At 44.9% G+C, this 23,562-nt stretch overlaps 1 protein-coding gene across 8 annotated transcripts in view; it reads right to left on the bottom strand.

Annotated features, from left to right (window-relative positions):
• Positions 1-1,122: 1,122 nt before the first annotated feature.
• LOC121596445 (protein artichoke-like) overlaps positions 1,123-23,562 on the bottom strand; it is a 100,023-nt gene continuing 77,583 nt past the window's right edge. For all 8 annotated transcript variants that reach the window (XM_041921412.1, XM_041921409.1, XM_041921408.1 and 5 more), the window contains exons 5-7: positions 16,492-16,602; positions 12,498-15,786; positions 1,123-10,082 (exon numbers count right to left, since the gene is read on the bottom strand). In XM_041921412.1, the coding sequence (XP_041777346.1) occupies positions 9,888-10,082; positions 12,498-15,786; positions 16,492-16,602 (3,595 nt within the window). In that variant the 3' untranslated portion in view covers positions 1,123-9,887. The remainder of the gene's footprint in view (positions 10,083-12,497; positions 15,787-16,491; positions 16,603-23,562) is intronic.

Raw genomic sequence — 23,562 nt, 5'->3', positions numbered from 1 at the left:
TGGTAATGGTTTTCAATAGAAAGTCAATTGCTGATCATGATAGTTGCAAATTATTATTAATGGTCGATTCGCTGGCACAGTGTTATTTCTTGTAATTCCCGAAAGAGGGCGACACAGACAGTGTTTAGTGTGGTCAACGTCTATCACTGATCGGGTTGAGCATTCCCGAAGGATCCCGATCTAGGCTAAGCGAAAGATGCAAGGGAGTGCCCCCCTCAAAGCCCACGACAAGTGACGGATTTTTTAGCGTCTCTAACAAAAAATAAATAATAAGACAGCTTAAAAAACGCTTGTTTTAACTTAAAAATATTTACCAACTGGCGAAAGAAAGAGTCCTGTTGCCGTGTGCAACAATAGTATTTATTCTAATGATATCTTTTCTTTCGCAAGGTTGTAATAGATGCTTGTTTAAGACACGTTTTATTTTATCAAGGATTTATTATCTGCATCAGATTTGCTTTGTTTTTACATGGGAAATTTTTAAAATTTCCCCACCGAGAGTACGTTACACTCTGAGCTACTTGACGTGACGAGACTGCAGCAGATGGCCCTCATGGTAGTGTGTGCTAAAAAAAAATCAAGCATTAGAACCTTCACGCACATTTAGTATCGCGCTAGTACATTTCGTTGATTCTTTCTTCTTTGCTGTAGAGCTCTCTCCCCTTTTTTCTTGCCATCTGTCTCTCTATTCGCGTCTTTTAAATGTTGCTATCATCATCAACAATTTGACGATGCTGATTTGCTTGCTTTTAGTTTTGGGAAATGGATTTTTCATTCGCTCTCCGTTTGTAGTCAGTGGCGCACGGAGCAACTGTTAAAAACTCTATTACGTGCATGCTATCGATTCGCTCCGTGTATTGTTTTGCGGATGAAGTTGAAGTTGTCCTGCGCGTCTCCTCTCTCCATGCACATGAGCCGTTCGTCTACTGCTACAGATGCGTCTTTATAGGTAATGTCTAGTTTGTTGCCCCAAACTCATTGCCCGCAAAATGTCCTACGTACGTGTGCTGTGTGTTAGTATGCTAAGGGATAATAAAAGGTCATCCGCTCGGGAAGGTGTGAGAGGTGTCTTACTTTACATTTGGTGGCATTTTTCTAGTGTTTTGCTGTTTTTTTCTTCCTTTTCTTTTCTTTTGCAGACAAGCATTATCGATGATGGTGCAATTCCATCCTGCTGAGTGTGGTGTGCTTGGAGCGTCAAACAATAATGGCTCCACTACGACTTGTTTGTGTTTGTGATCTTTTGTTGTGTTTTATCTCAATCCTATCGGATCGATCGGTTCGGTGTATTTCTATAAAAAAAAACAATTCTATACTACTGTCACTAAGTGCGTTAGTTGGTTTTTGCTATGGTACGATCGTAAACTCTGCAGTGACTCTTATGCTTAAAACAATTTAGCAGCTTTTGCCTCAGTTTGCTTTCATTATCTAAAATCTTACGTTCGTTCATTATCTAGTTTCGTTAAATTTTTGCCCACCACTTTACAACGTTCACATCCAAATACAAAACACATTTAAGCAACGATAGACTATGGTTAAATTATTCACATCAGTCCTGATTGGTAGGGGGCTACACTACATAACAGCAATTAAATATCAAATGATAGTAAACATGTATACTAAAACTGATAATACTATCTCATTTATCTCATGTTGCAGGAACAAATAATCCTTTCCTTATCAACTATAATGTTTTACTTTGTAAATGTCTTTTAAACTAATTATACCGGTTAAAGATTTTTCTATGTTTTTGGAGAAAATGGATACAGATTGTAAGGATTTCAACATTATGATTAGTGTTTAATTCGATTTTCACTTTTAAATTAAACTTCTTTAAACTTATTAGATTCACCCAACTTTAGATACGTTCCAAAAAAAATGCAAATAAGTCATACTATCAATACTTTCATCCTTTCCTGTAGTTTGCTCTTCGTTGCCGTACACATTGAACGTTCCTTACAAATTGGCTACCGTTATGCTTTCTTGCTCATTCAATCACGCTGATTTTCGTATAAAAATATATCACAATTCATTCGTGTAGTGGATGCGTGAGTGTCCCGTACGTGTACGTCCTTAACGCGACTGACGAACTGGTTTCTGCTCTCTTTAGTAATGTGTTACCCTTCACGTTTTATCCTTTTCTTAGCTAATGCTTTGCTCAGAGACACGATGTATTTGTAAAAAACATTTTTTTTTTTTGGTAAAAGCAAATAGGAATTGAATTCAGGAAATGTTTGATGAATTCTCTCACTTTTCCCTTCAGGCAGATGGCATAATATAATGTATCCTACCTGTATGCTTATGCCAAGGTTAGACCTGGAGATTTATTAGAAAAAGATATAAAATCAACCTCCAAAGCGAGAAGCCTCAAAATTATAGATGGTAAAGGAAAAATAAGTATAAATATACTAAAACAGACCCGCGAAGAAAGATGAAAAGAAGCTACAATCTGCTTCTATTTAAGAAATGACTCCAATTTTTAACCTTTAGTGTTAAGTTGGCAATGATTAACTCTATACTTTCTGCTCTCAAAATTTCTTCCCATACTAGATCTATCGCTAGCATGATACAGTTGATGCAGTTCGTAGAACTTGCTCGCAACGCTTGACGTGTAATGCGATGCACTTCATGGGGCAGGATAATCCCACTGTGAATAGCGTTCACTTCACAACAGTCGACATTTACTGTGGGGACGTCATTTTCCACCAACTAACCGGCCCCGGTCTGGCCCCCACCCAACATGGGCTACACATTGAACCTGCGTGTTATAAAAGGGCGTCAAGAAGTACGGAGAAGTGTGTGTTGTTATGTGTGTGTGACAGCGAGAGAGAGAGAGAGAGAGAAATAGAGGGAGAGATAGAGAGAGAGAGAGAGCAGTGTGGATTAGGAAGGGAAGTGACGGGATCATGCTTCCTTGCTGATGGTTCATTGAAGCGTGGCACACCCATGATACCGTCTGGCACGGGCTGGCATTGAAATGAGTCCTGTAAGGTCAAAATACCACCACCACCACCACTACCACCACCTAGGGCGTCAGGGTTAGGTTTTGTGCTGTTTTGACAATGGTATTGAAGTCAAGCGCCCAAGCCCACGTCCCTTAACGTTGCCCGCCCGTCCCCATCTCAACCAAACGCGCCAGGATTACTCTGCCGTAATGAGTTTGAGTTTCGCTGTCTACAGGGCTTTAATATTTAATATGGGGTGTGTGTATATATTCACATTCCTTTTTTGTTTTGCAGGCACAAAGTTTAAGGGCTCCCGAGTACGCCAGCATTGCAGATAGTTTACGGGTGTACGACGCGAATCACACGCAGCAGGTTCGTAGGTTAGTGTAGTGCTGCTCCATTCCTTCCGACACCCGGGCCGTCGGGTGACTCGTTCCCTTTCCGTACGGGTGTCAGCTTGACGTAAGGAAATCAACCGAGTTGTTAAACCACTGTTGGAAATTTCCATTTCCGGTCGATAATTTGTTGAGCGTTGTTTGTTGCACCGCCTTTGGGAGTTCTGTACCGGGCGCTAGTACAAAGCACGCTGCATGGGTAGCGTAGGAAACAGTGTGTAAACTGTTTCCCATTGATGTTTTGTGATGCATTTATTCAGCAAATTAGTGCTCTTTTCACTTTGGAAAGTGGTTGCAGGCTTACGTCGAGAGCAGCGGTTTGTGGTCCTGATTTGGAGTAAAGTTCCTTGAATCGTTCAAGTTCAACTAATTTACATGCAGTGATGAAGTCTTCAGAGTACGTTTTAATATGCCTTGGTTTGGGGTGGAATATTTCTCCACCTTAAGTGTCTTTGTCTTGAGCACTGTACGATAAGTGTGGATAAGTTCTGTACGCTTGTGATAGTATGCACCACAAAGAGAAATAAGGCCACGCTTGTTGCTATAATCAACAATCAATCATCATTGCGAAAGCATACTGAAGTTTGTTTGTGCTGTTTTCGAGTTAATACTTCAATATTAAGTTTAACTAATTTCATAAATGGATATAAAACTGAGCTTTATTCAAACTAAACAAAAGCAAACTTTTATATCGTTCGCATACTGCGCAATAATTTGTAGACCTATTAGCTTCAGAGTAATGGTTCGGTTCTATTTTGTGTTGTAAGGTAGGTTAGCTCAGTCTTAGGAACAATATTGGGAACTCTTCCAAACATATCCCAATTATACCGGAACTTAAACTGAACCTGATAGTAGGACTTGTACCTCTTGCATACCGTCTTGTGCAGGGCTGCAAACTAATTCCGGAACTGGAGCTAAGACCGGACGTATTACAGTCTTGACGTTATGTTGGAACATGCATTAATCCCGAGCCTATATCGGTCTCAATCCTAAGCCGGCATTTCCCTCAAAAGCGGCCGCAGCAGTATCCTAACTTGTTGTTCTACGACAAAATGATTAAATAGAATAATGTTTACCAACATTTGCGATAATGGTTTGACATGGAAACCGATCAGGGCAAACGTTCAAAGTTTTTAAACGCACTCACTCGCACTCTCACAAAACCCCCCCGCTTTCGCTCAATATCCACTTCATCGAAGCACCTTATCGTGGGAAATCACATCCATTCACAAAAGACGGAAAAGACATGGCTCGGAACAAAGCGTATACTGGCACGCACGGCACGCAACCGCACACCGTCGTCGTCGTCGTCGTCGTCGTCTTCGTCCTTTTGCCTTAACAACAACATTCAAATACACGCGTACCGCCCTACACCGAACAACCGCAATAGATCTCTCTTTCTCGCCTGACCTTTCCCGGGGTCCAGCAAAAGCGTCCATTGTGTGCGGCCTGGTTTCGTGACTGAATGATTGGCAGGAGTACCGTTTTTTCGTACTTTCTTCCATTTCCCCCATTCGGCACAACAATGGATATGGCAAAGGGAGCATAATTTAGTTCTCCTTTCACTGACACGTACCCTACAATCCCACGAGCGCTCGTTCAGGGTGATTCGATTAGGCCGGCTGCGGAAGGAACCTTCCCTTGCCGAATGAACCACACATGATGGATGGTACGCCAAGCGTGCGGTAGGGGGGAATGGAGGCTCCAAAAACATCCAAAGATTAAAATTCACTTCGCTCCTTACGCGCCACAGGACTCGATTGCACCGGGCTTTTCCAGCGAGAGTTTTCAGTAGAGTATCTGGAGCATATATACTCTCACACACACACACACACACACACACACGTCTAAACCACATGTAGATGTCGGTTTTTACGATCGATCGATCGGCGCGCGACATGTCTGTCAAGGTGCGGTCGCTCGCTACGGGTAAAATGATTCATTGATCGACGCCAACCCTCCTGACAGGCGCTGGGCTCCGTTTGGAGAACAAAAAAAAAGGTAAAACCAAACAGCCAAACCTCTAGTCTAGACCGCGCGTTGGTTCGGAGCAGTTTCCTCTCGATGTTCCCCCCACCGACAGGAAGTGGTTCATATTGGAGATTTACCACTTTTTCTTTTGCGCCCATTTTCATACCACACCACATTTAGCCTTCAACCGCCACCGGAAACCCATCACCTGTCATTGTCACATCACACAGCCTTCACACATGCAAACCGTACGTGGCGTGGGGCAAATTTACCCCGTACCAATGGCGTGGCTGGTGTGCCATTTCGCATTCGCGGCAAATGTGCGATAGCATTTGGGGCAGACACACACACACACACACACATACAGGCTGTCGTCTGACGCAAACGTGAAGTTTATCAATTGAGAAATTTGTCGGTGATTTGTATTAATCAGAAATGTGACGCCATGCCACACGGTTGACAGCAATGGAACGGTGAAGCGAAGGGCGAAAGGAAAAAAAGAACCCCCCCCCCCCCCCCCCCTGTGACTGTCAACATCACCGTGCAAAATCGGAAGAAAATGAAAGTACAATCATCCACCAACGCGGTACGTGGCTCGGTCGAGTTGAAACGTTGAAAAATGATGATGGTTTGCACGATTTTAGGCTTTGCATGTTTTGGGTTTTCCTTCATTTTTCCTTCGTTCGTTGCCGCGTAAAAGCCAAGCTCGGTTCAACCTGACACCGACAAAGGCTCATATCGATGGTGTGTGTGTGTGTGTGTGTGTCTTACGCATGATCGAATTCTTAAAGGACGCCCGCCATAAACGGGACGCCACACGGAAACACACACGCGCCGCCGCTTGATTGATGGATGGAAAAGTGTTTTTCTTTGCCATTTGCAACCGCAAACCGTTGGGTTCGAAGGGAAGGCAGCGAACACATTATTCATTCATTATAAAACAATTCCCACTCCACTACGGGTGCACGGACACTTTCACCCCTTCCCGCGTCGCAGCATCTCGAGTGCTCGAGTACCTGGGACTGTGTGGAGAAGCGTTTTTTTTCTTCTTCTTGTGTGCTGCGCCATAATTTCGGTGCCCTACGCAACGGTAAACACGACGCCGTTCCGGGGCCTTTCATAATGGATGGAAAATCCATTTTCGAAATTTAATTATACTCACTGCAACACACACACACATATGAGGAAAACGTGCACGACGGAAGTAAATAGGAAGGTTTGATAGGTATGAAGTTATGAAATTATGTGCCGCTAAACGCCGCTGTCAATTGGGGGATCATACCGCAACACCGCACAACGATGTGTGAATAAGGTGTGGCGCTTTCGTGTGTTTATTGGGGGGTGGCAAACGTCGCTGTGAAAAAAGGGCTGCAAGTTTGCTTGATAAATTAAATAAGTATCAGATTGGTGACAACAATCTGCACCATCAATCATTGTTAGGCGAAAGTGATGTGATGTGGTAACAGTGTAATAGGCGAAATAATGGTCCAATCAGCCTTGGAAGCCCATCATTCAATTTAGGTGGGCAGGGAGGACACGTTTTGGCAAATGCTATGAATACTAATTAAGGAAATGTCCAGAAAACTTTCATATCGGTGTCTTCGGTCATTGTGTGTACTAAAAATAAGATTTATTCTGAAATAGGAAGTTTTGATTATGGGTTGGAAATTCGCTAAATATAACATGTTATGTGTAAATAAAACATGAAATAATTGGTTTCTTCATATTTCAATTTTTGGAATATGGAATATGCTGGAATATGAAGATCTTCTAGCCAGTCTTGTTTTGTACCCGAAAAATATGAGCTTTAGCAAATTAAACTCTTTCAAACAGAGATGTGCACACTAAATAGAGAGCGTGTGAGTTGAATCGTGCAAGCGAATATATAGTTTCAACTCAGCACGAAGAGTAAATGTGATTCTATTCACTTTTGATTCTGTTTTTATGGCTCAAACATTCCGCCTTTTATCAGAACTTATTAGGGAAGAACCCAACAAACAAAAACGAGTCCCTAGTAAGAGCAGAGAATTAGTTAGTTATTGTGAGTGATTGGAGTTAGAGTGAGTGATTTGGATGCAAAAAAAATAATGAATTATTAGTCCAATCGTTATGTGGTACAGAGATTTAGAAAGTTAGGTACCAAAAGAGCAAAGTTGAAAGGATGTTTGATTTTCTTTTATATTTAATTGTAAAGAGACTTTGAGCCTCAGATAGCGATGTTTTAAATGCATTGTTTTGCATAGATCTGTAAAGAGTGAATCAATGATTAAAATCTCTATTGCGACTTCATATTAATTGATTGATTCATAAAAATTAAATGATATTATCATCTCTACTTTCAAATCCTTTTTATAATTATTGTTTCTTTTTTCTCCATATTTTTGCGTGTGAAGTTATGAACAAAATTCTGGAATCCAGGTTGTTAAGAGAGTTTAATTTGGTGGTAAAGAATTATTTTTTCGCTGAGGAAATGAATTATTTCTGGTTTGGAGCATAACACATAACATTTCAACGTTTTAATTCTTCAGACACCCACATTACATTAAATGGTCATCTTCACTTCCATGCTGTCATTGAATCTATGTGGCTTTTAGAAACCTTAAAAAATGCAACAATCTATTATAGTATTCAATTAGCAGTTAAATCAAAGTTAATTATCATTGCTTAGTGGAATCACCGAAACAACAAGAACAAAAAACAGTAATCTACAGCAAAACAGTCCCATATACAGCGCGCTTCTACGGGCACAAAATGGCAGTAAAGTGAACGCGAGCGGCTCGGAAGCAATGGCAAATTAATTAACATCTCAGCCCATACCCCCGGATAAAAGCCACGGCCGTGCGGCTGTGCGGCCGGCATTATTATAATCGTACACACAGTGTGTGATAATAATTGTGTGATCATTATGAATATCAATCAATGGAATCCTTCCCCCGATGCTGCTATCTCTCTCTGTCTGGCTGTCTCTGTCTCTCTCTCTCTCTTTATCCACGTGTGCACGAACTGTGCAAAACTCCCGGTCCCATTCCGAGCGTCCTGCTCCCCGTACGACAAGGAAAGAAATGGGAAAGCTTTGAGGGGAGCGAGGTTTGTGTCCCGTTTGTGTGTTTTCGTAATTGGACTGAAAATTGCATAATTATGTCATTTCGCTGTGATCCGACACACATTATCGCGCCGCAGGGGGTATTGGGGGGGACAGGATGTGGGTGCTAGCGTGAGTGCACTACGGGTGCAATTCTTCTGGTCAGAACGGCGAGGTCATCGGGCCATCATTGTTAGCTGATTGACGGGGCGAAACGTGTCGGCTTATCAAATTCATTTGACAGGTTGTTGGCGCTTTTTTTTTGCCCACCCACTCACTCACCCGTGGGTATGGCTGAACCATTCAACCGTTTGTATGTACTGTTATGGCCTGTTTGTGAAGTGAAAGCACTTTCCTTACAATGGCATTATTCGCTGCGGTGAGCATATAGGTAGAATGTTTATCTACCGATAACTGCGCATTGTAACAGTTTCGCACAGGTGTGCATTGGAAGAGGTTTAAGCGGGCCGTAGCTTCAATCAATGCTTAAACATTGAACGAAAAGCAAATGAAATCTATAAATTATGTTAGTAATATAATGAAAAATAAAAAGATTTCAATACATCGTGTCCTTCGCATTCATAAACTTGCTACTTTAAGCCTCCGATTGGTTCAATTTGAAGGTACCATTACCTTCCTTTCTCACTCGAGTGCAAAACTGGTGCCCGAAAACTTAATATCCTACACTGAAGCTCCTACAATCGTGATGGAATGTGGTTTTGATTGGATGGGTTTCTTCGTCTGCTTGTTGCACTTTTTTTGTGTGTTAATATCTTACTATCGGAATTCATCAAAACGTGTGAGATACTGCGCTCTCTTACCTAGGTTCGTTTTGCTCAATTTACACATTTTACACATTGCGGGGAGGTTTCCTTGTTTGTTTGTTTTTTCGTACCCTACTGCTGCCATTTATCTGTGCTTAGTTCGTAGGACAATTTGTTTTTCTTAATATTTTTTTTCTTCGTGTTCTATATTGCTGTCTGTCACTCTCCGTCACGCACGCATCAGTTGGGGTTTTGTTTTATGTTTTGTTGATTTTTGGCTGCCTATATGCGTGACGTGTTGGAAATGTGTACTTCGTACAAAACGGGCGTTTTTGTTTTTTTACTTTGTTGTCTATAATTTACAATTCTACTACTATGTACAATCATGTACCACCAGTGGGACGATAAAAAATGCTTAAAATGAATGAACGTTGTTGTTGTTGTTACTGCTGGATGGCGTCGGTGCTGCTTCAGCACATTCACCCATCCGATGTCAAACATTAGTGAGCCTTAAATTGGCTTAGCAGTGGGCCAATAGGGACAGTTCTTAACCGATGCTTACCTACTCCTTGGCGCGTTGGCACTACGCGTACACATGTTGCCGCGGGAAGATAGTGATGAACCAGGGGAATGGAGAGGAGGGAGTGTATTCCGTGCTGTTACAAAGGGATGTGCGGATGTCCGGGGATGGGGGATGAAGCGCTTTTTGATACTGTCAGCCGAACCGAAATTACAGTACCAACGTTCGTGATTTGTGCAGCACCACTAGCAGCATGTTGAGACACAGCAACATAAACCGAAAGCGCAACTTCAACGCTAAACTACTCAGGGCACTGGCGTGGCACAGCAGATCCTCGGGGAAGATCTCCAGGAACGGCAGGCGCTTCCCGGTGAGCGGATCCGTGCAGGTACTCCTTTTAGCTCGCTTGAAACGGAACAGGAAGAGAAAAATGGAACGTTAGTACATCACAACATCTGAAACAACTGCTTTACATATTAACTATAAGCTTCCAAGAAAACCTCAAAACGAAATGTAACAAACTCCCATTTAACCCTTTTCAATCTCGGAGTAAAATAAGTTTTAAATTTAATGACTTGTGAACCGTGGGAACGCAAACAAAATGATGTTTTTGGTGAAGAGTCAATGAAAGTTTAACTTCCCAAAACTCTTCTGTCGAACTCTTGTGAACCTGTTCCCTTTCTGTTCCTATCCTACTAGTGCCATTGCCGTCGATAAGACATCAACCTTAGCTTTGCTTTGACAACAGCAGGGAATTAGCAGGGAGCCAGGTCGCCAGCCAGAAGTTCTTGGACAGAACTTCCACTCCGAAGCAAAAGGTAAACAAGCCGTGCAAATGTTGTCGTCGTATTGTGTGTGAGAGTTGGACAAACTTTCCAACGACGCTCACATGCTTTGCCTAATGCGTTGGCGAAAAACAGCTGGACGATGGAAACAGTGCGGGACGATTGCACCGGGTGAATGGGAATGGAAAACTTTTGCTAAAAGCATTCGAGCTAGCGGAGGCAGCAATCTTGGCCACTGTTTGGTGCTGTTCGGAAAAAGAGCAACGCTCCAATCCAAGAGCGACCCGGCTAAAGACAGGGTGAGAGTGATCGTGGAGCACTAACGTGGTATACATTTAAACGAGTGCGGACGAAACAAGCGGGACTATGCAGCTGACCTAAAAGGTGCCTAATTTTAGCATCATAACGTATGTCAACGGTTGCGTTCTGTATCACATACTCACAAATAGTATAACAGCTGTTAGCACGTTGGTTTGGATGTCGAAAAGCTTCCGGCAAGTTTTGTGTACGAAACACATTGCTCCCGGAGTGTGTCTACAGCTGGGATGGGTGTTCCAAAAAACTAGACTTGTAGTACATACACACCAACATCCATTTAGGAGCACGGTAGCAACAAAGATGAACAACAATTTCCTTTTCAGCTGCTATCAAGATTTTCCTTTTCAGGGGTAGAGTGTGAAAGCTCAACGGAAGATGTTGAACCGAAGTTCAGTTTCAATGCAAAGTCACTTACAAGCAATGGGCGAATTTCACACACTCACATAATAAAACATCGTGAAACGTCAACAAAAGCAATGAAATCGCATCAAATAAGTTAAACAATTGCATCAGCAGCATACACGTTTGCCAACATTGTTGCTCCAATCGTTCGGTGTCATTTCGGAAACGGAGAGCTTTGCAACAATTATTCACCCACAGCTTTCGTCACGTCACGGTACGGTGTTGTTAAGCGACTTCAGCCAACATCCGGCGCTGTTTATTAGCGTCTTCATTAATAAAACACTTGCAACCACAAGCACCATCATCACCACTAGCGGTAACAACTACAAAAAATGGGGGAAAGCAATATAACCACAATGCTAACTAGCTGCTGCGGCGACAGGGCGAACTTTCCCGCAAAAACGATTCTTTGAAAGCTCGAAAAATAAAGCACAAAAACGCATCATCAAAATAAAATGGCACCAGCGCAAAAGCATCATTACACGGAAGCGGGAAGCATAAATTATGGATGTCGTTTCGTATTAATCAACTTCCAGAATAAAAGAGTGAATGGTGCGCAGACAGGGGGAGCGAAACGGCACCGGTGGTACTGGTTCTATCCGAACAAAAACACAAAGTGTGGCGCCAGATTAGCTTTACATTTTGCAAGCGCTTTTTCTCCCCCCCCCCCCCACCCATTTCCCCGTTGCCGTGCACCCAGTTTGGTCTGATGTTGTGTTTTGTGCTGAACGGCGTAATTACGACAAAATACAACGATTGGCTTGGCGCGCCGGAGTGAGACTGTGTGAGTCGTTAGAGCTGTATGTTTTTTTTTTTGTTATCACAGTGCAACCAGACACCAGAGCATGGGGTGGAAAGAAACAGCACGTCATATCGATTTGCCTTATCGCGGGGCAGTGCTCGCCCCAGCGCTGCAGATGATTGAAGAACCAGCCAACGCTGTAATTAATCAACTCGCTACAGATGCAAAGGGTCCTTGCGGAGTGGGTGAATAGTGGCTTGGCTTTGGCACAGTTCCAGGAATACGAAGTTTTGGGTTCTGGAAGTTCCGACTGTGGTTTTATTTCTTTGGAGCGAAGCGTAGAGCTAATAATCAAAAGTTTACCTCTGTTGTAGAACATGAACGAAATCTCTCTGATTTTGATTTCGATTGATCAAAGAGATTATTTATAGATTGCAGTGCTTCGAAGAAATGAAGACTTGCTGATAACTGGAGATTTAATTTACGTAGAACCTCACCAGCTTAAATTACGACAGCCAAAATACGAGTAAGAAAACTATTTCAAAATTTGTACCAAAATGCTCTATTACTTACACGAATCATCTGCTTCATTTCGTCCTTAGGAATCAAGTTGACTTGCGCCGTCTCGCGCAACCAGCGCCGCAACCAGTGCCCCAGCCACACCAACCCGCACTCGCACTGCAGCGGATTGTTCGACACGTCCAGCCCGCCGATGACGCTGCGCGTCCCCACCGCATCCCACGAGCTGGCGTTCGGGTAGAAGCTGTCCGGTGCGAGCGCCGCCAGCAGATTGTCCGACAGATCGATGCTCAGCCGGGGGATGTACTTCAGCGCGTAGAACACGCCCGGCGGCAAATCGTTCACCATGGTGTTGCGTATCCGCAGCTTCAGATCGTGGTTCCGCGCCAACCCCTGGAAGGCATTGCTCGAGATGGACACCAACCTGCGGCCCGTAATTTCCACCACGTTTAGCTTCGTGTTGGCGTGCATGCGCGACGTAAACAGCCCATCGCCCAGATGTTCGTCGTAGATGGTGACGTACAGCTCCTGCAGACCGCGCAACTTCGACACCAGCTCACTGAAGTTGTGCTGTGCGCTGATGCGCAACTTTTTCAGATTGTGCAGCTTGATGAAGATGTCCGGGTTCACGATTTTAATGTCCTCGATGAACAGCTCCTCGAGCCGGCGAGAAAGTGCAAAATCGTGAAACGAGATCTTGCGGATCGGATTACGCGAGATGTCTAGCACGCGCAGGGCAGGGGGTAGATTGCGCAGCAGGTTCGAGATGTTGTTGACTTTGTTCTCCTGTATGTGCAGCTCGCGAAGGAAAAACAGCTCCTCCTGAGAGTCGATCTCCTGCAGGTTGTTGTTGCTAACGTCCAGCGAGGCGAGCTGGGGCAGCGCCAGAGTCGGCAATCGATAGATCCCCGTCGACCGGAGGCTCAACACTCGCAGGCGCGGCACATTCACGAACAGCTCGCGGAAGTTCACCGGCATAAGCTGATTGTAGCTCAGATCCAGCACTGTCAAATTGTTCAGATTTGCAAACGCATTATCAGGGATGAGTTTTATCAAGTTTCCAGCCAGATTTAGCTCCAACAAGAACTGTGTGCTGGTAAACATGTACGGATCTAGGAACTCCAGCAAATTGTTGTCGAACTGTATTGAACGCAGCGTGAACCCAATGTCCGCGAATGCCGTTGCCTGCCACGCCACAAACTGATTGTTCGAGAGGTCCAAAAACTCGATGCGCGTATTCAGGAACGTATCGCGCGGTATCGTACGCAATCGATTGTTGTTGAGGCGCAGCAGGCGCAACTTTTTCAGCGGTGAAAACTGTTCAATCTGCAAGCTTTCGATGCGATTGTGACTCAGATCGAACTCCTGCAGGTTCATCAGCCCGGCAAAGCTGCGCCGCCGCAGTGAGCTGATGTTGTTGTGCGCCAGGTTCAGTATTTCCAGTATCTGCAGGTCCCCGAACGCATGGTTGCCGAGCGTGGTGAAGTTGTTCCAGTTCAGGTAGAGTATACGGAGCGAAAAGGCCAACGCACGAAACACGGTCGTGTCCTGCAGCTGGTTGTGGCTGGCATCCAGCGAGTACACATAAAGCAGTGAGTTAACGTCTCCATCCAGAAACTCGATCGCGTTACTGCTAATGTTCAGCCGCATCGGAGTGGTTGCGTTCGACACTTGGCGAAACACTTTCAGCGACAGTGTGGCCAGCTCGTTATGCATCAGGTCCACGCTCAGCAGGCTGGGTAGATAGCTAAACGCTCCTTCGGTTATATTTTGCAGCGCATTGTAGGACAGATCCACGTACGTCAGGTACGGCAGATCGTGCAGTGCGTTCTTCTGCATCGTGCGCAGTTTGTTCGACGATAGATTGATAATCTGTATTAGCTCCAAACTGTCGAAGGTTGCGCTCGGCAAGTCTTCGAGCTGGTTGAACGAAAGATCAATCTCCACCAAGTTTCGATGAATGTCCGACCGGAAGAGCCATCGCGGTATGGCAACGATTCGATTGAACGCCAAATTGACGTACGTTAGCTGTCCCAACGTTGAGAGTGCACCGTCCGGCAGCGTCTTCAGATTGTTATTGTCCAACCCGAGCCACATTAGTTCAGTCAGCACGGCCAACGCTTCGCCCGGATACTCCTCACGGTAGATACCGAACGACAGCTCCAGAATCTTAAGCGTCGAGGAAACATTATCAAACACATTCGGATGGACGTAGTGGATGTCGTTAAAGCTGAGACTGATCTCTTTGATCGTATCCAGCCCATTGAACGCACCATAGTTGAGGCTCGTGATCTTGTTGTTGCGCAGCAGCAGCGTCTGCAAGTTCGAGCCCCAGCCGGCGAACGCATTCTCCTCGATGTCTGCGATCTTGTTGTAGCCCATGTTAAGGTACGACAGCTCGGTACAGTTCGAAAGAGCGTCCACCGGGATGGCGGTAAAGTTATTCCCGCTCAACGACAGCACCTTCAGCGTAGTGGGCAGCAGTGCCTCGGGCTGATCGGGAATGTGCGTCAGCTCGTTCGACGTTAAGTAAAGATAGCGCAACCGATTCAATCGCCCAATGGCGGCCGGCACCACCGTCAACCGATTGCGCTCCAGATCCAAATACTCCAAGCTGTTTTCCAGCGAACCGAACGCACCATCGTCAATCGACTCGATGAAGTTAAATGCCAGCACCATGTGCACGATGTTCAGCCCCTGGAATGTGTCGGCCTCGAGGTGGCGGATGAAATTTTTATCAAAATTAATTGCCTTTATACGCACGCTGCCGTTGAACAGCAGGGGTGGCAGTTCCTCCACCAGGTTCAGGCTAAGGTCGAGCTTCTCGAGCCGTATCCGGGTGGGGCCGGCCGGGTCGGGGCTACCGTCCAGCTTCGCTATCAGATTATCCTTCAGCGACAGCACGCGCAGATCGTGCAGATGCTCGAGGAAGGCGGTCGGGAATTGGGAAAGAATGTTCTTGGAAAGATCGATCGTTACCAGCGACTTGGGGAACGTGTTCGGGCTGATGTGCGCGATACGGTTCGAGCTGATATCGAGCCAGACGAGCTTTTTCAGCTTGGCGAACGGTTTGATGCCCTGTTGCTGCAGCCCGTTGAGCGCCGTGGCACCGGGTTGTTGCTGCTGCTGCTGCTGCTGCCCCATCCCTGGCGTACCGGGCGGGTATTGCGAGAACTGTTTCGCGTTGATAATCGATGCCTGCGAGTTCGGTGCCGTATGGTTCTGACGCTTCTCGTCGTGTGTGTAGAACGATACCTCGGAGATGGAGTTGCCCGAAATGTGCAGGCTGCGCAGCGAGTCTGCCAGCCCGCCCCAGTTCCCATCGAGATGGTGGATGTTGTTTCTGTTTTGGGGATAATGATTCGGGAAAAAAGAAATCATTAGACGGCGCTGTCCATTGTCAGTTCCAAGTAACGTTGGATGTAAAATTAGTTTAGCATTCAAATATTCCAGCCTTCATCAGCATGTTTCGGCAGAGTTGATTTTAACGTGAATTGTTTGCAAATACGCGAAGGATCATCTTCTCAACAAAAATAAAAAAAGAACCTCAACAATCAATCAAACTTCACTGCAGTGTGAACGATGTTGTTCTAGTAAACATTCTTGACATTCAATCAATCTGTTGAAATTGTGGGCAAACAGTTTCTTTGTGAAAATAAATGCAACCATCGAAATGGTTCTTAAGAGGTACCTTAATTTCAATTTGATTGATTCCTAAGAGCCACCCACAGTCTTTCGAAGCGTCAAAAAAAACATTCAAGCAGCTTCTGTTTGGCGTGCAAACAAATTCGTTCACACGGAAATAATAAAGGCCCAAAAGCGCTTTGTGCGCCGTAACTTCAGAAATGGTGTAAGATTGGTGTTGGTTTTAAACGCAACTTGCGTTGACCAGGTTTGAGGGGAAAAAGTACTGCAGTGAACAACAAAAAAAAAACTGTATAACGCCTTCGCACAAATCCAACGCAAACCAAAAGAATTGAAGCTGCGATAAACCGCAGCGCTATTTTCGCTCCCAAAACGTATCCCAACCAAGCACGCCCATACTTACCGCTGAGCTACTAATCGGCTTAACGTGTGGACATTTTTTAGTGAATCCAGCGGTAGTCCCTGTAACTGATTGTCGGACAGATCCAGTGACACCAGCGAATGCTGCATGAAGCTGTGGGAAAAGAGAGATAGATATGGAAGCAAAAAAAAAAGAAAGGATTTAAATTGGTTGTCCGACGGCAGGATGAAGGTAGACAGCAGCAATACGGTGTGCACATAAACTAACATGCGGTGCACGTTAGAAGTAGACTCATTCCCCTAAAGTATTTGCATCCTGCCCGCGGGCCCTGCGGAATCGATCGAAACAGCTGCAACCGTCCACCGGCTGTCAACCAGCTGTTGTTTCTTTTATTTCGTTTCCACCGTTTTCCGATGTTCCGGGTAAAAAACCGTTTGCCCTCAGCTTCCGAGCGGCCTGCAAAGGCAACCGCCCGGAAGAGTGCGAGCGGGTCATGGTGCATGAAACGAAACTAAATTGGAAATTGTTTTTCCTACCGGACGAAATCAAATTTCCCAATCCATTTGTTTGACTGTATGCATTCTCGGCTTTTCACTGCTGGCGATAGCTGGGCAATGTTTTTTTCTCTCTTTCTCTCTCTCTCTCTCTCTCTCTCTCTCTCTCTCTCTCTCTCTTTCTTACCCCGGACACGTCTCTGAGTGGACTGGGCCAGGACCGTTTAGCCGTTAGCAGTTATATCCTCCGTTGACCTCAGCCGCTACATACACCTTGACCAGTTACTGGGAGGGGCTGGGGCTGGAATTTTGTCTTGGCCCGTGGGCTTTGGCAGCAAAAACATGTTGATGCGGGCCGGCCGATAAGAAGATGAAGCTAATTCAATAGCCTAGCATTTGATGGTATTAGCCGATGGTCGCTGTTTCGATGCTTGGTAGTGCCCGGTAGGGATAGGACGGAAATAGACATAGAGCCTCAAACCGTGTTCGTGCAGCACGAACAATGTTCGAAAGTCGATGGGTCGAAGGCTCGACTGTATGAGCGTGATGAGACAGAGGGATAAGTTTAGAAAAATCAGCCCTATCTGGTGGAGATTTAGGAGAAGAGGAGTTTCGGGTTCGGTTTAGCGCACTGTAGACGGTATCAGTAAATTGCCGGGAATCGAGTGAATTGGGAGTGGGCAAAATTAGAGCAATGCCACTTGATTGCTGGTTTTACACAGAATGGTAGAGAACATGTTTCTGGTTTGAGCGGACCACTCATCATTTGTGAGGTAGCTTTGTGGGATGTTTGTGCATCGGAGTTGGAAGTGTCATGTTACACAAACCAATAATACAATTTCCAAAAATCGCCCATACAAGCGAGGTTTAATAAGGAACTGTACATACGTCGTAGCTTTTCCTACGAGAAGTCATAATTACCACTGGATGCTTCGTTCTCTGGGCATTAATTGTGATCGTCGATTTGAATCCCTTTCTTTGTTGCGATAAATACAAACCATCCAACATTAAATTCCATGAATGATGTGTTGAACGGTACCACAAATTCGCTGTAAAATTGTGCATAGAGCACAAAACTGCACGATATTTTCGACATCCATAGCCAAAAGCCTTCCTAGTAGACACAGACACACACACCGCAACAACAGGGTATCTCATCCGCATGAGTGGCTTTCGAATCAAACCGTACACGGATGAGTCGTTTTTTCTTCTTCTCTCTGCTCTGCTACCATGGTAGAAGTGCAAGAACAATGATTCTCTACGGGACGAAAAACATCCGAGCCTGTGTGGACAAACTTTGTGGGACAAATGTGGATCAAACACCGGCACAGACACTGCTCTGATGTACTAATAACACAAAACCATACCATCATCCTGCTCCTGCCCAAACTCGGACCCTTTTTTCACTGCTCTGTTCACAACGATTTTCCCAACCACTCTGCTCGTCTGCATCCTTTACAATGTGGAATTTCGTTGTTTTCCTGCACATTGATGGGCGAACATCGAACACCGGATCGGTTAAGTGCAGACCTGAAGTGCAGACCTCTGTGCCGGCGAGGTGAATTATTAATATTTTACATCTCGCTCTCCGGTGCACGGCGGCATCTTCTGTCCGTCGTGTGACTGTAGCATGTAACAGGGGGTATGTTTGTGTGGTTGAAATGTTCCAAAATTAAGGGGGGCCGTTTTCGAACGGAACGGGCTATAAATTTTCCATTTAGTAAGCAAACACATACATACACATACAATTTTCAATCGTTAGGCGTTTGGGCCGGAAACATTGAAAGGCTAAAGTTGTGCAGGCTTGCAGTACTTTGCATGTTGTATGACGTTGTTTGAATATGTTTTTTTTTTTTGCTCATTTAGTTACCACAGATTGTCCACAAAATCAGGTAGTTTGTAAAATTAGTTTTATTAATTATTCATAAAACAAAGAAATTTGTTACAAAACAAAAACCGATATTTTGGGAATTTGTAATTGCTAATATTTAAGAACCATTTTGCCAGCTACTAATGTTTTCGCTCCAAGTTAGCTCCATTACGCTGTTGTTCGACGTTGAATGCGATAAATTTTTAATCAGTGCAAACATGTCACTTGCTTTTGCAAATTTATCACGTCACCGGTGACAGAAAAAGCTCATTGACAACCATCGGTTGCCATTCTCGATTCGTCTCGTCGCTCTCTCGTGAGATGGCTGTGAGATGGCTGACACCAGTGGGGCACACTCGCATCCCCACCATCCCGGATGCGGATCCAAGCGATCCGGGGTGCGAAGGTTTTGTCTAATTTATCAACTTACCACAATCGGTCTCGACCGGTACCGGTTCGCTTCAGTAAATCAGTTTTAATTCTTCCACCGATTCGTTTGGATTTCCCCGATTCCACTTCTCGATAGGGGGAACGGTTCGGCAGTGGCAATCTGGCACCGTGTGCAAAGTGACACCCGACAATCAAAGTGACGTTCGTTAAGCTGCCGAATCGGTTGCCGATTGCCGTACCAGTCAGGCGGCGAAACGATGCGTCATTTTCGATTGTACGGATTTTTCCACTGCCAGCGGCAGCAGCACATACGCTCCTGGTGTATCGTTCTGAACGGCGTTCTCCCACTCCTGCCGGTCCTGTTTTAGGCGGGCTGGCAGTGCGAGATTTCCGTTCGATCTTTTGCACAATGCATAGGGGGCCTTCTTTTTCCCAAGCGCCCATCACACAGCAAAACGGAGGCAAAGCTTAAGCGTTAGCGTTAAGGCAGAGTGCGAACTATCCGGTGGAAACGATTTGACTTTCGTGGCTGTACCGCCGTCTTCTGGTGTGTCTCCGGAGAGCGCCCGTCTGCTGCTGCTGCTGCTGCTGCGTCATACAGTACACAGCCTGTTGGTGGCGTCGACATCGTCATCGTTGTCATTGTCGTTTGTCATAGTGCACTTTGCGATGGAATTTTCATCGGCCTGCCATTCTTGTAATGGAAATGCAGTGCCCGCCAAAGGCACCAGGGAATGCGCCCCGATCCGCTGTACTCGAACCGTAGCATCATGATTGCGATGCAGCTTGCGACTAAAGACGGGTTGGCCTTCTTCGTAAGAAGTGGTCCTGTCAGTATGTTCTGGATCGTTGGAGGATCATTGTCATGTAGCAGCAAAAAAAAAAGGCGTGCAAAAATGTTTTGCTGCAAGTTATGGCAAAGCCCCGTAACGATGCCCCTCTGAGGCTCGCTGTACGACGAGTCAGCAGAAAGCCGGTCGGTCAAGCCTATCCAGGGCATCATCGTAAAAGCTAGCGGAAAACAGCCCGCCAGCTCCCGGCCCTATCCCTATCCGAGTGCCCTTTTGTGCTGGGAATATTTTCCGCTCGAAAAGTAACACACCGCATCATGCAGGATCAGGAATGGGCGAACGTGGCGGCACCGCCAAGGAAGCATCGGAAGCATTGTGTCATACTCCATGGTTCCACGGCACTTCATGGTGCCCCTTGGACGTGTGGCATGTGTACATTCCTCTTCCTCAGCAGCAGCGCCGGCGAAACGTCCGGGAAAAGAAAGCATCGCATAATATATGCCATCATATCTATTCATGGTTTTTATGCAAATTTAAATTGTATTTTAAATCTCCTTTATTTGATATCGCCTTCGCCTCCACCCCTCACGAAAAAGGCTCGGGTCGGTGAGCTGTGGCCAAATTGGCCAGCCCGCATCGGCGCTGCGGTTGGGCCAGCTTCGGACCGAAGATCAACTATGTTTGATATTATGGCCTCCTCCTCCTGCGCCACACCGTGCCAGCACCTGGACTGGTCGAGGAAACCCGGTCGGCATAGTTTAAGACGTGTATGGGCGGAATGTTGAGCCCCAAACCTTGGAGGCGCACTGAACGACACCCCAGCACAGTCGGAACGGCCAACTGGCCGACCGATTTGTTCGCCGATCCGTCTATGGAATTTATCCTTCGCTCTTTGGCTGAGTGTGTGTGTGGCTGTGTGTCTGTGTGTGAGTTACGAAGAAGCCCAGAGCGGCAAAAAAAATCCCGCTTTATCCCCAAAGCGTGAACGGATTTCCGTGGGCGCTCGCTTTGCCTGCTGCTACTGTCGCATACCTTAAACATCGTGATGGAACGATTTTCCGTCCCACGAATGCCAAATCGGGGGACGGTCGTGTGCTATCGTGGAGGGGTTCGTTCGGTTTCCATGCCCGTGTTTTTGTACCAGCAAAGCATAAACGAGCTAAAAGCGGTTGTAAATTGACAATCGACGACCGGCAAATTGAAACAGACCGAAGCTTTCGTCTTTCGGGAAAACGCGCAGTCAGTGGAACGGCTAGACGAGCTCGGGAATCAATTCTGCTGGCTAGGTTTCTTAGACATGAGCATATTTTGCTCTGCTTTTTTGACTAGCTATGGCTTTTCTATAAAATAGCTCAGTTGAATGCAGAAATAAATGGATTTAGTGCTTTTGAAGTTCATGTTTGTATATTGTTAATTTGAAAAATATCGATGAATAGCCGCAACTTGGAAATTTGGGTGAATTTTATTCATTGTTATGAATTGGCGATTGCATAAATACACAAATTGGATGTTAGTTACCTTCATTTGACCAAAAATTTACAATCGGTTTCCAAGTTACACGGTGTAAGCGTTCCTAAGCTATTCCCTTTACCCAAATACCCGCACAGGTTTTTCAGATTAAAGGATTTAATTTAAATCAAAAAGCAATATAGTTTATATTTGACAGTTTTTGAAGTAAATTGTACCACATTGTTATTGTAAAAGACGCTTAACTCGGGAACTGACTGTGCAGATAAACTTAAGACATTATTTTCCAGAATAAACCTTACTAACTTCGCACTCAAACTAACTAACTTCGCACGCTAGATTGTACTGAACCGCACGCTCATTTTGGCATCAGTCTTCCTTGGGAATAATTAGAGACGAGGAGCTTAAATGTATTGTATTCACCGACTTCTCCGACTGGCAACATAAGTCAAAGGTATCGTAAATAACACTTTAACTGAACAAAGCAATAATTTTCTAACGTTCATCGTATTCTGGAAGTGAAATCAATAAAAAAAATGGACAATGGAAAGAGTTATTATGAATCTGTTCACTTGTATTCTGCAAAAGGAAACAAGGCTTCGTCTACATATTTACCATCTTAGTCTTTCAATACGGTTCCATTTTGAACCAAATCCAGTTCCAAGAAATGCAAAGAATATTCAATAGCACCGGTAAGATTAGTTTTGGGGGTCTTGGCAAACATTACTCGCTCTGGTTCAAACTGCGATGAAACAAAGGAAACCCTATCAAACAATGAGTTTCCTTTCCGAAAATTGCTACGGACGTTTACCTAAACCGTTTTCGGTCTTGTGGAGTAAACATTGCAAGAGTCAGACGCTCCACTGTTATTGCTACTCAAAGAGCTGGTGAACGGAAGCTTCCTGGAAAGATAGTTCCGAGAATCTTCCAAAGCTTTGTATTCTGCATGGGTTTGTTTGTGTCTAGGTGAAGAAAAATGGCAATTTTGACTGTTGGCTAAACTTCAGGAACATTACGCAGACACTAAGCGGAACTGTTGCATATTACATATTTAATAAGGCAAGTTGTGTTATTTCCTGGAATCAGGATGCCAACGCCCAGGCGTTTTAATAAATCATAAAAACTCTGGTCACTGTTTAACAAAAGAGGAAACTTTGAGTATAATTTGCAACATTTGGTTTTGATAACCAATAATAATTGTAGAAACTATTTGGTACTTAACAATCCACAAACGCGAAAAACAACCCCTTTTTTGGTAATTGCATGCAGAAACAGTTTTAAAACAAACATAATATCCAAAAGTGTTTGCATCGCTCAAAGCTTCTAACTTATTCTGTAAACATAGCTTCCAGGTTGAAATGCAGTAATGCAGGTTAAACAACAAAATCGCACACAGTCCTTTATCCAAATAGTGTCAGGCGTTTTTTTGCAGCACGGAATTTAATCTCTCAAGCCGTGTTCCTTTCATTCCGATGGCAAACAGTGCATTACTAATCACACCGAGTGCTGCCGAGAGTTCTACATTGTCTACAATGAGAAAGTCCCTCCCACGGTACGCAGTAAACAGAGCACTCCAATCCAACGTGCGGCTGCCTGCACTTGTCTGTGTACTTGATAGAATATTACAAATCTTATTCAATCCCCTTCAACCATGAAAACTATTGACCGTATCATTTGTGGAGAGTTTGAGATGAAACACTACCACTACTACTACTACTATTGCACTTTCTATGACACTAGAGGATGTAGCAAGGGGTGAACAGGACCTTTAAACCCTTTAAAGCAATGCGTCCCTCTGTTCCCTGTCTCCGGCCCGGCCCGCAAACGGGTCATCGAAAAGTTCGTTTCCGGTGCGCATGCATGGCGTACGTTTGGAGCGTACTCACAGCGAACATCAACAACTTCGTCACACAAAGGCCTTGCACTTTGGAGATGCTATCAGGAACTTTTTGACCACGACGAGGTGCTGCCTTTTCCCCATTTTTTTTTTTTTTTGCTTGCCCGCTCTCCCTTTGCAGTGTTTCCTCCCCGTTGTTTTCACTCTACCGTGTCGAGTGTTCCTTGATTTACTCTTTCCGTTATTTGTGCTCCTGGAGGCATT

The sequence above is a fragment of the Anopheles merus genome, chromosome 3R (assembly GCF_017562075.2).
Source record: "Anopheles merus strain MAF chromosome 3R, AmerM5.1, whole genome shotgun sequence".
NCBI classification, from domain to species: domain Eukaryota; kingdom Metazoa; phylum Arthropoda; class Insecta; order Diptera; family Culicidae; genus Anopheles; species Anopheles merus.
This window is presented reverse-complemented; position numbering and strand designations above follow the sequence as displayed.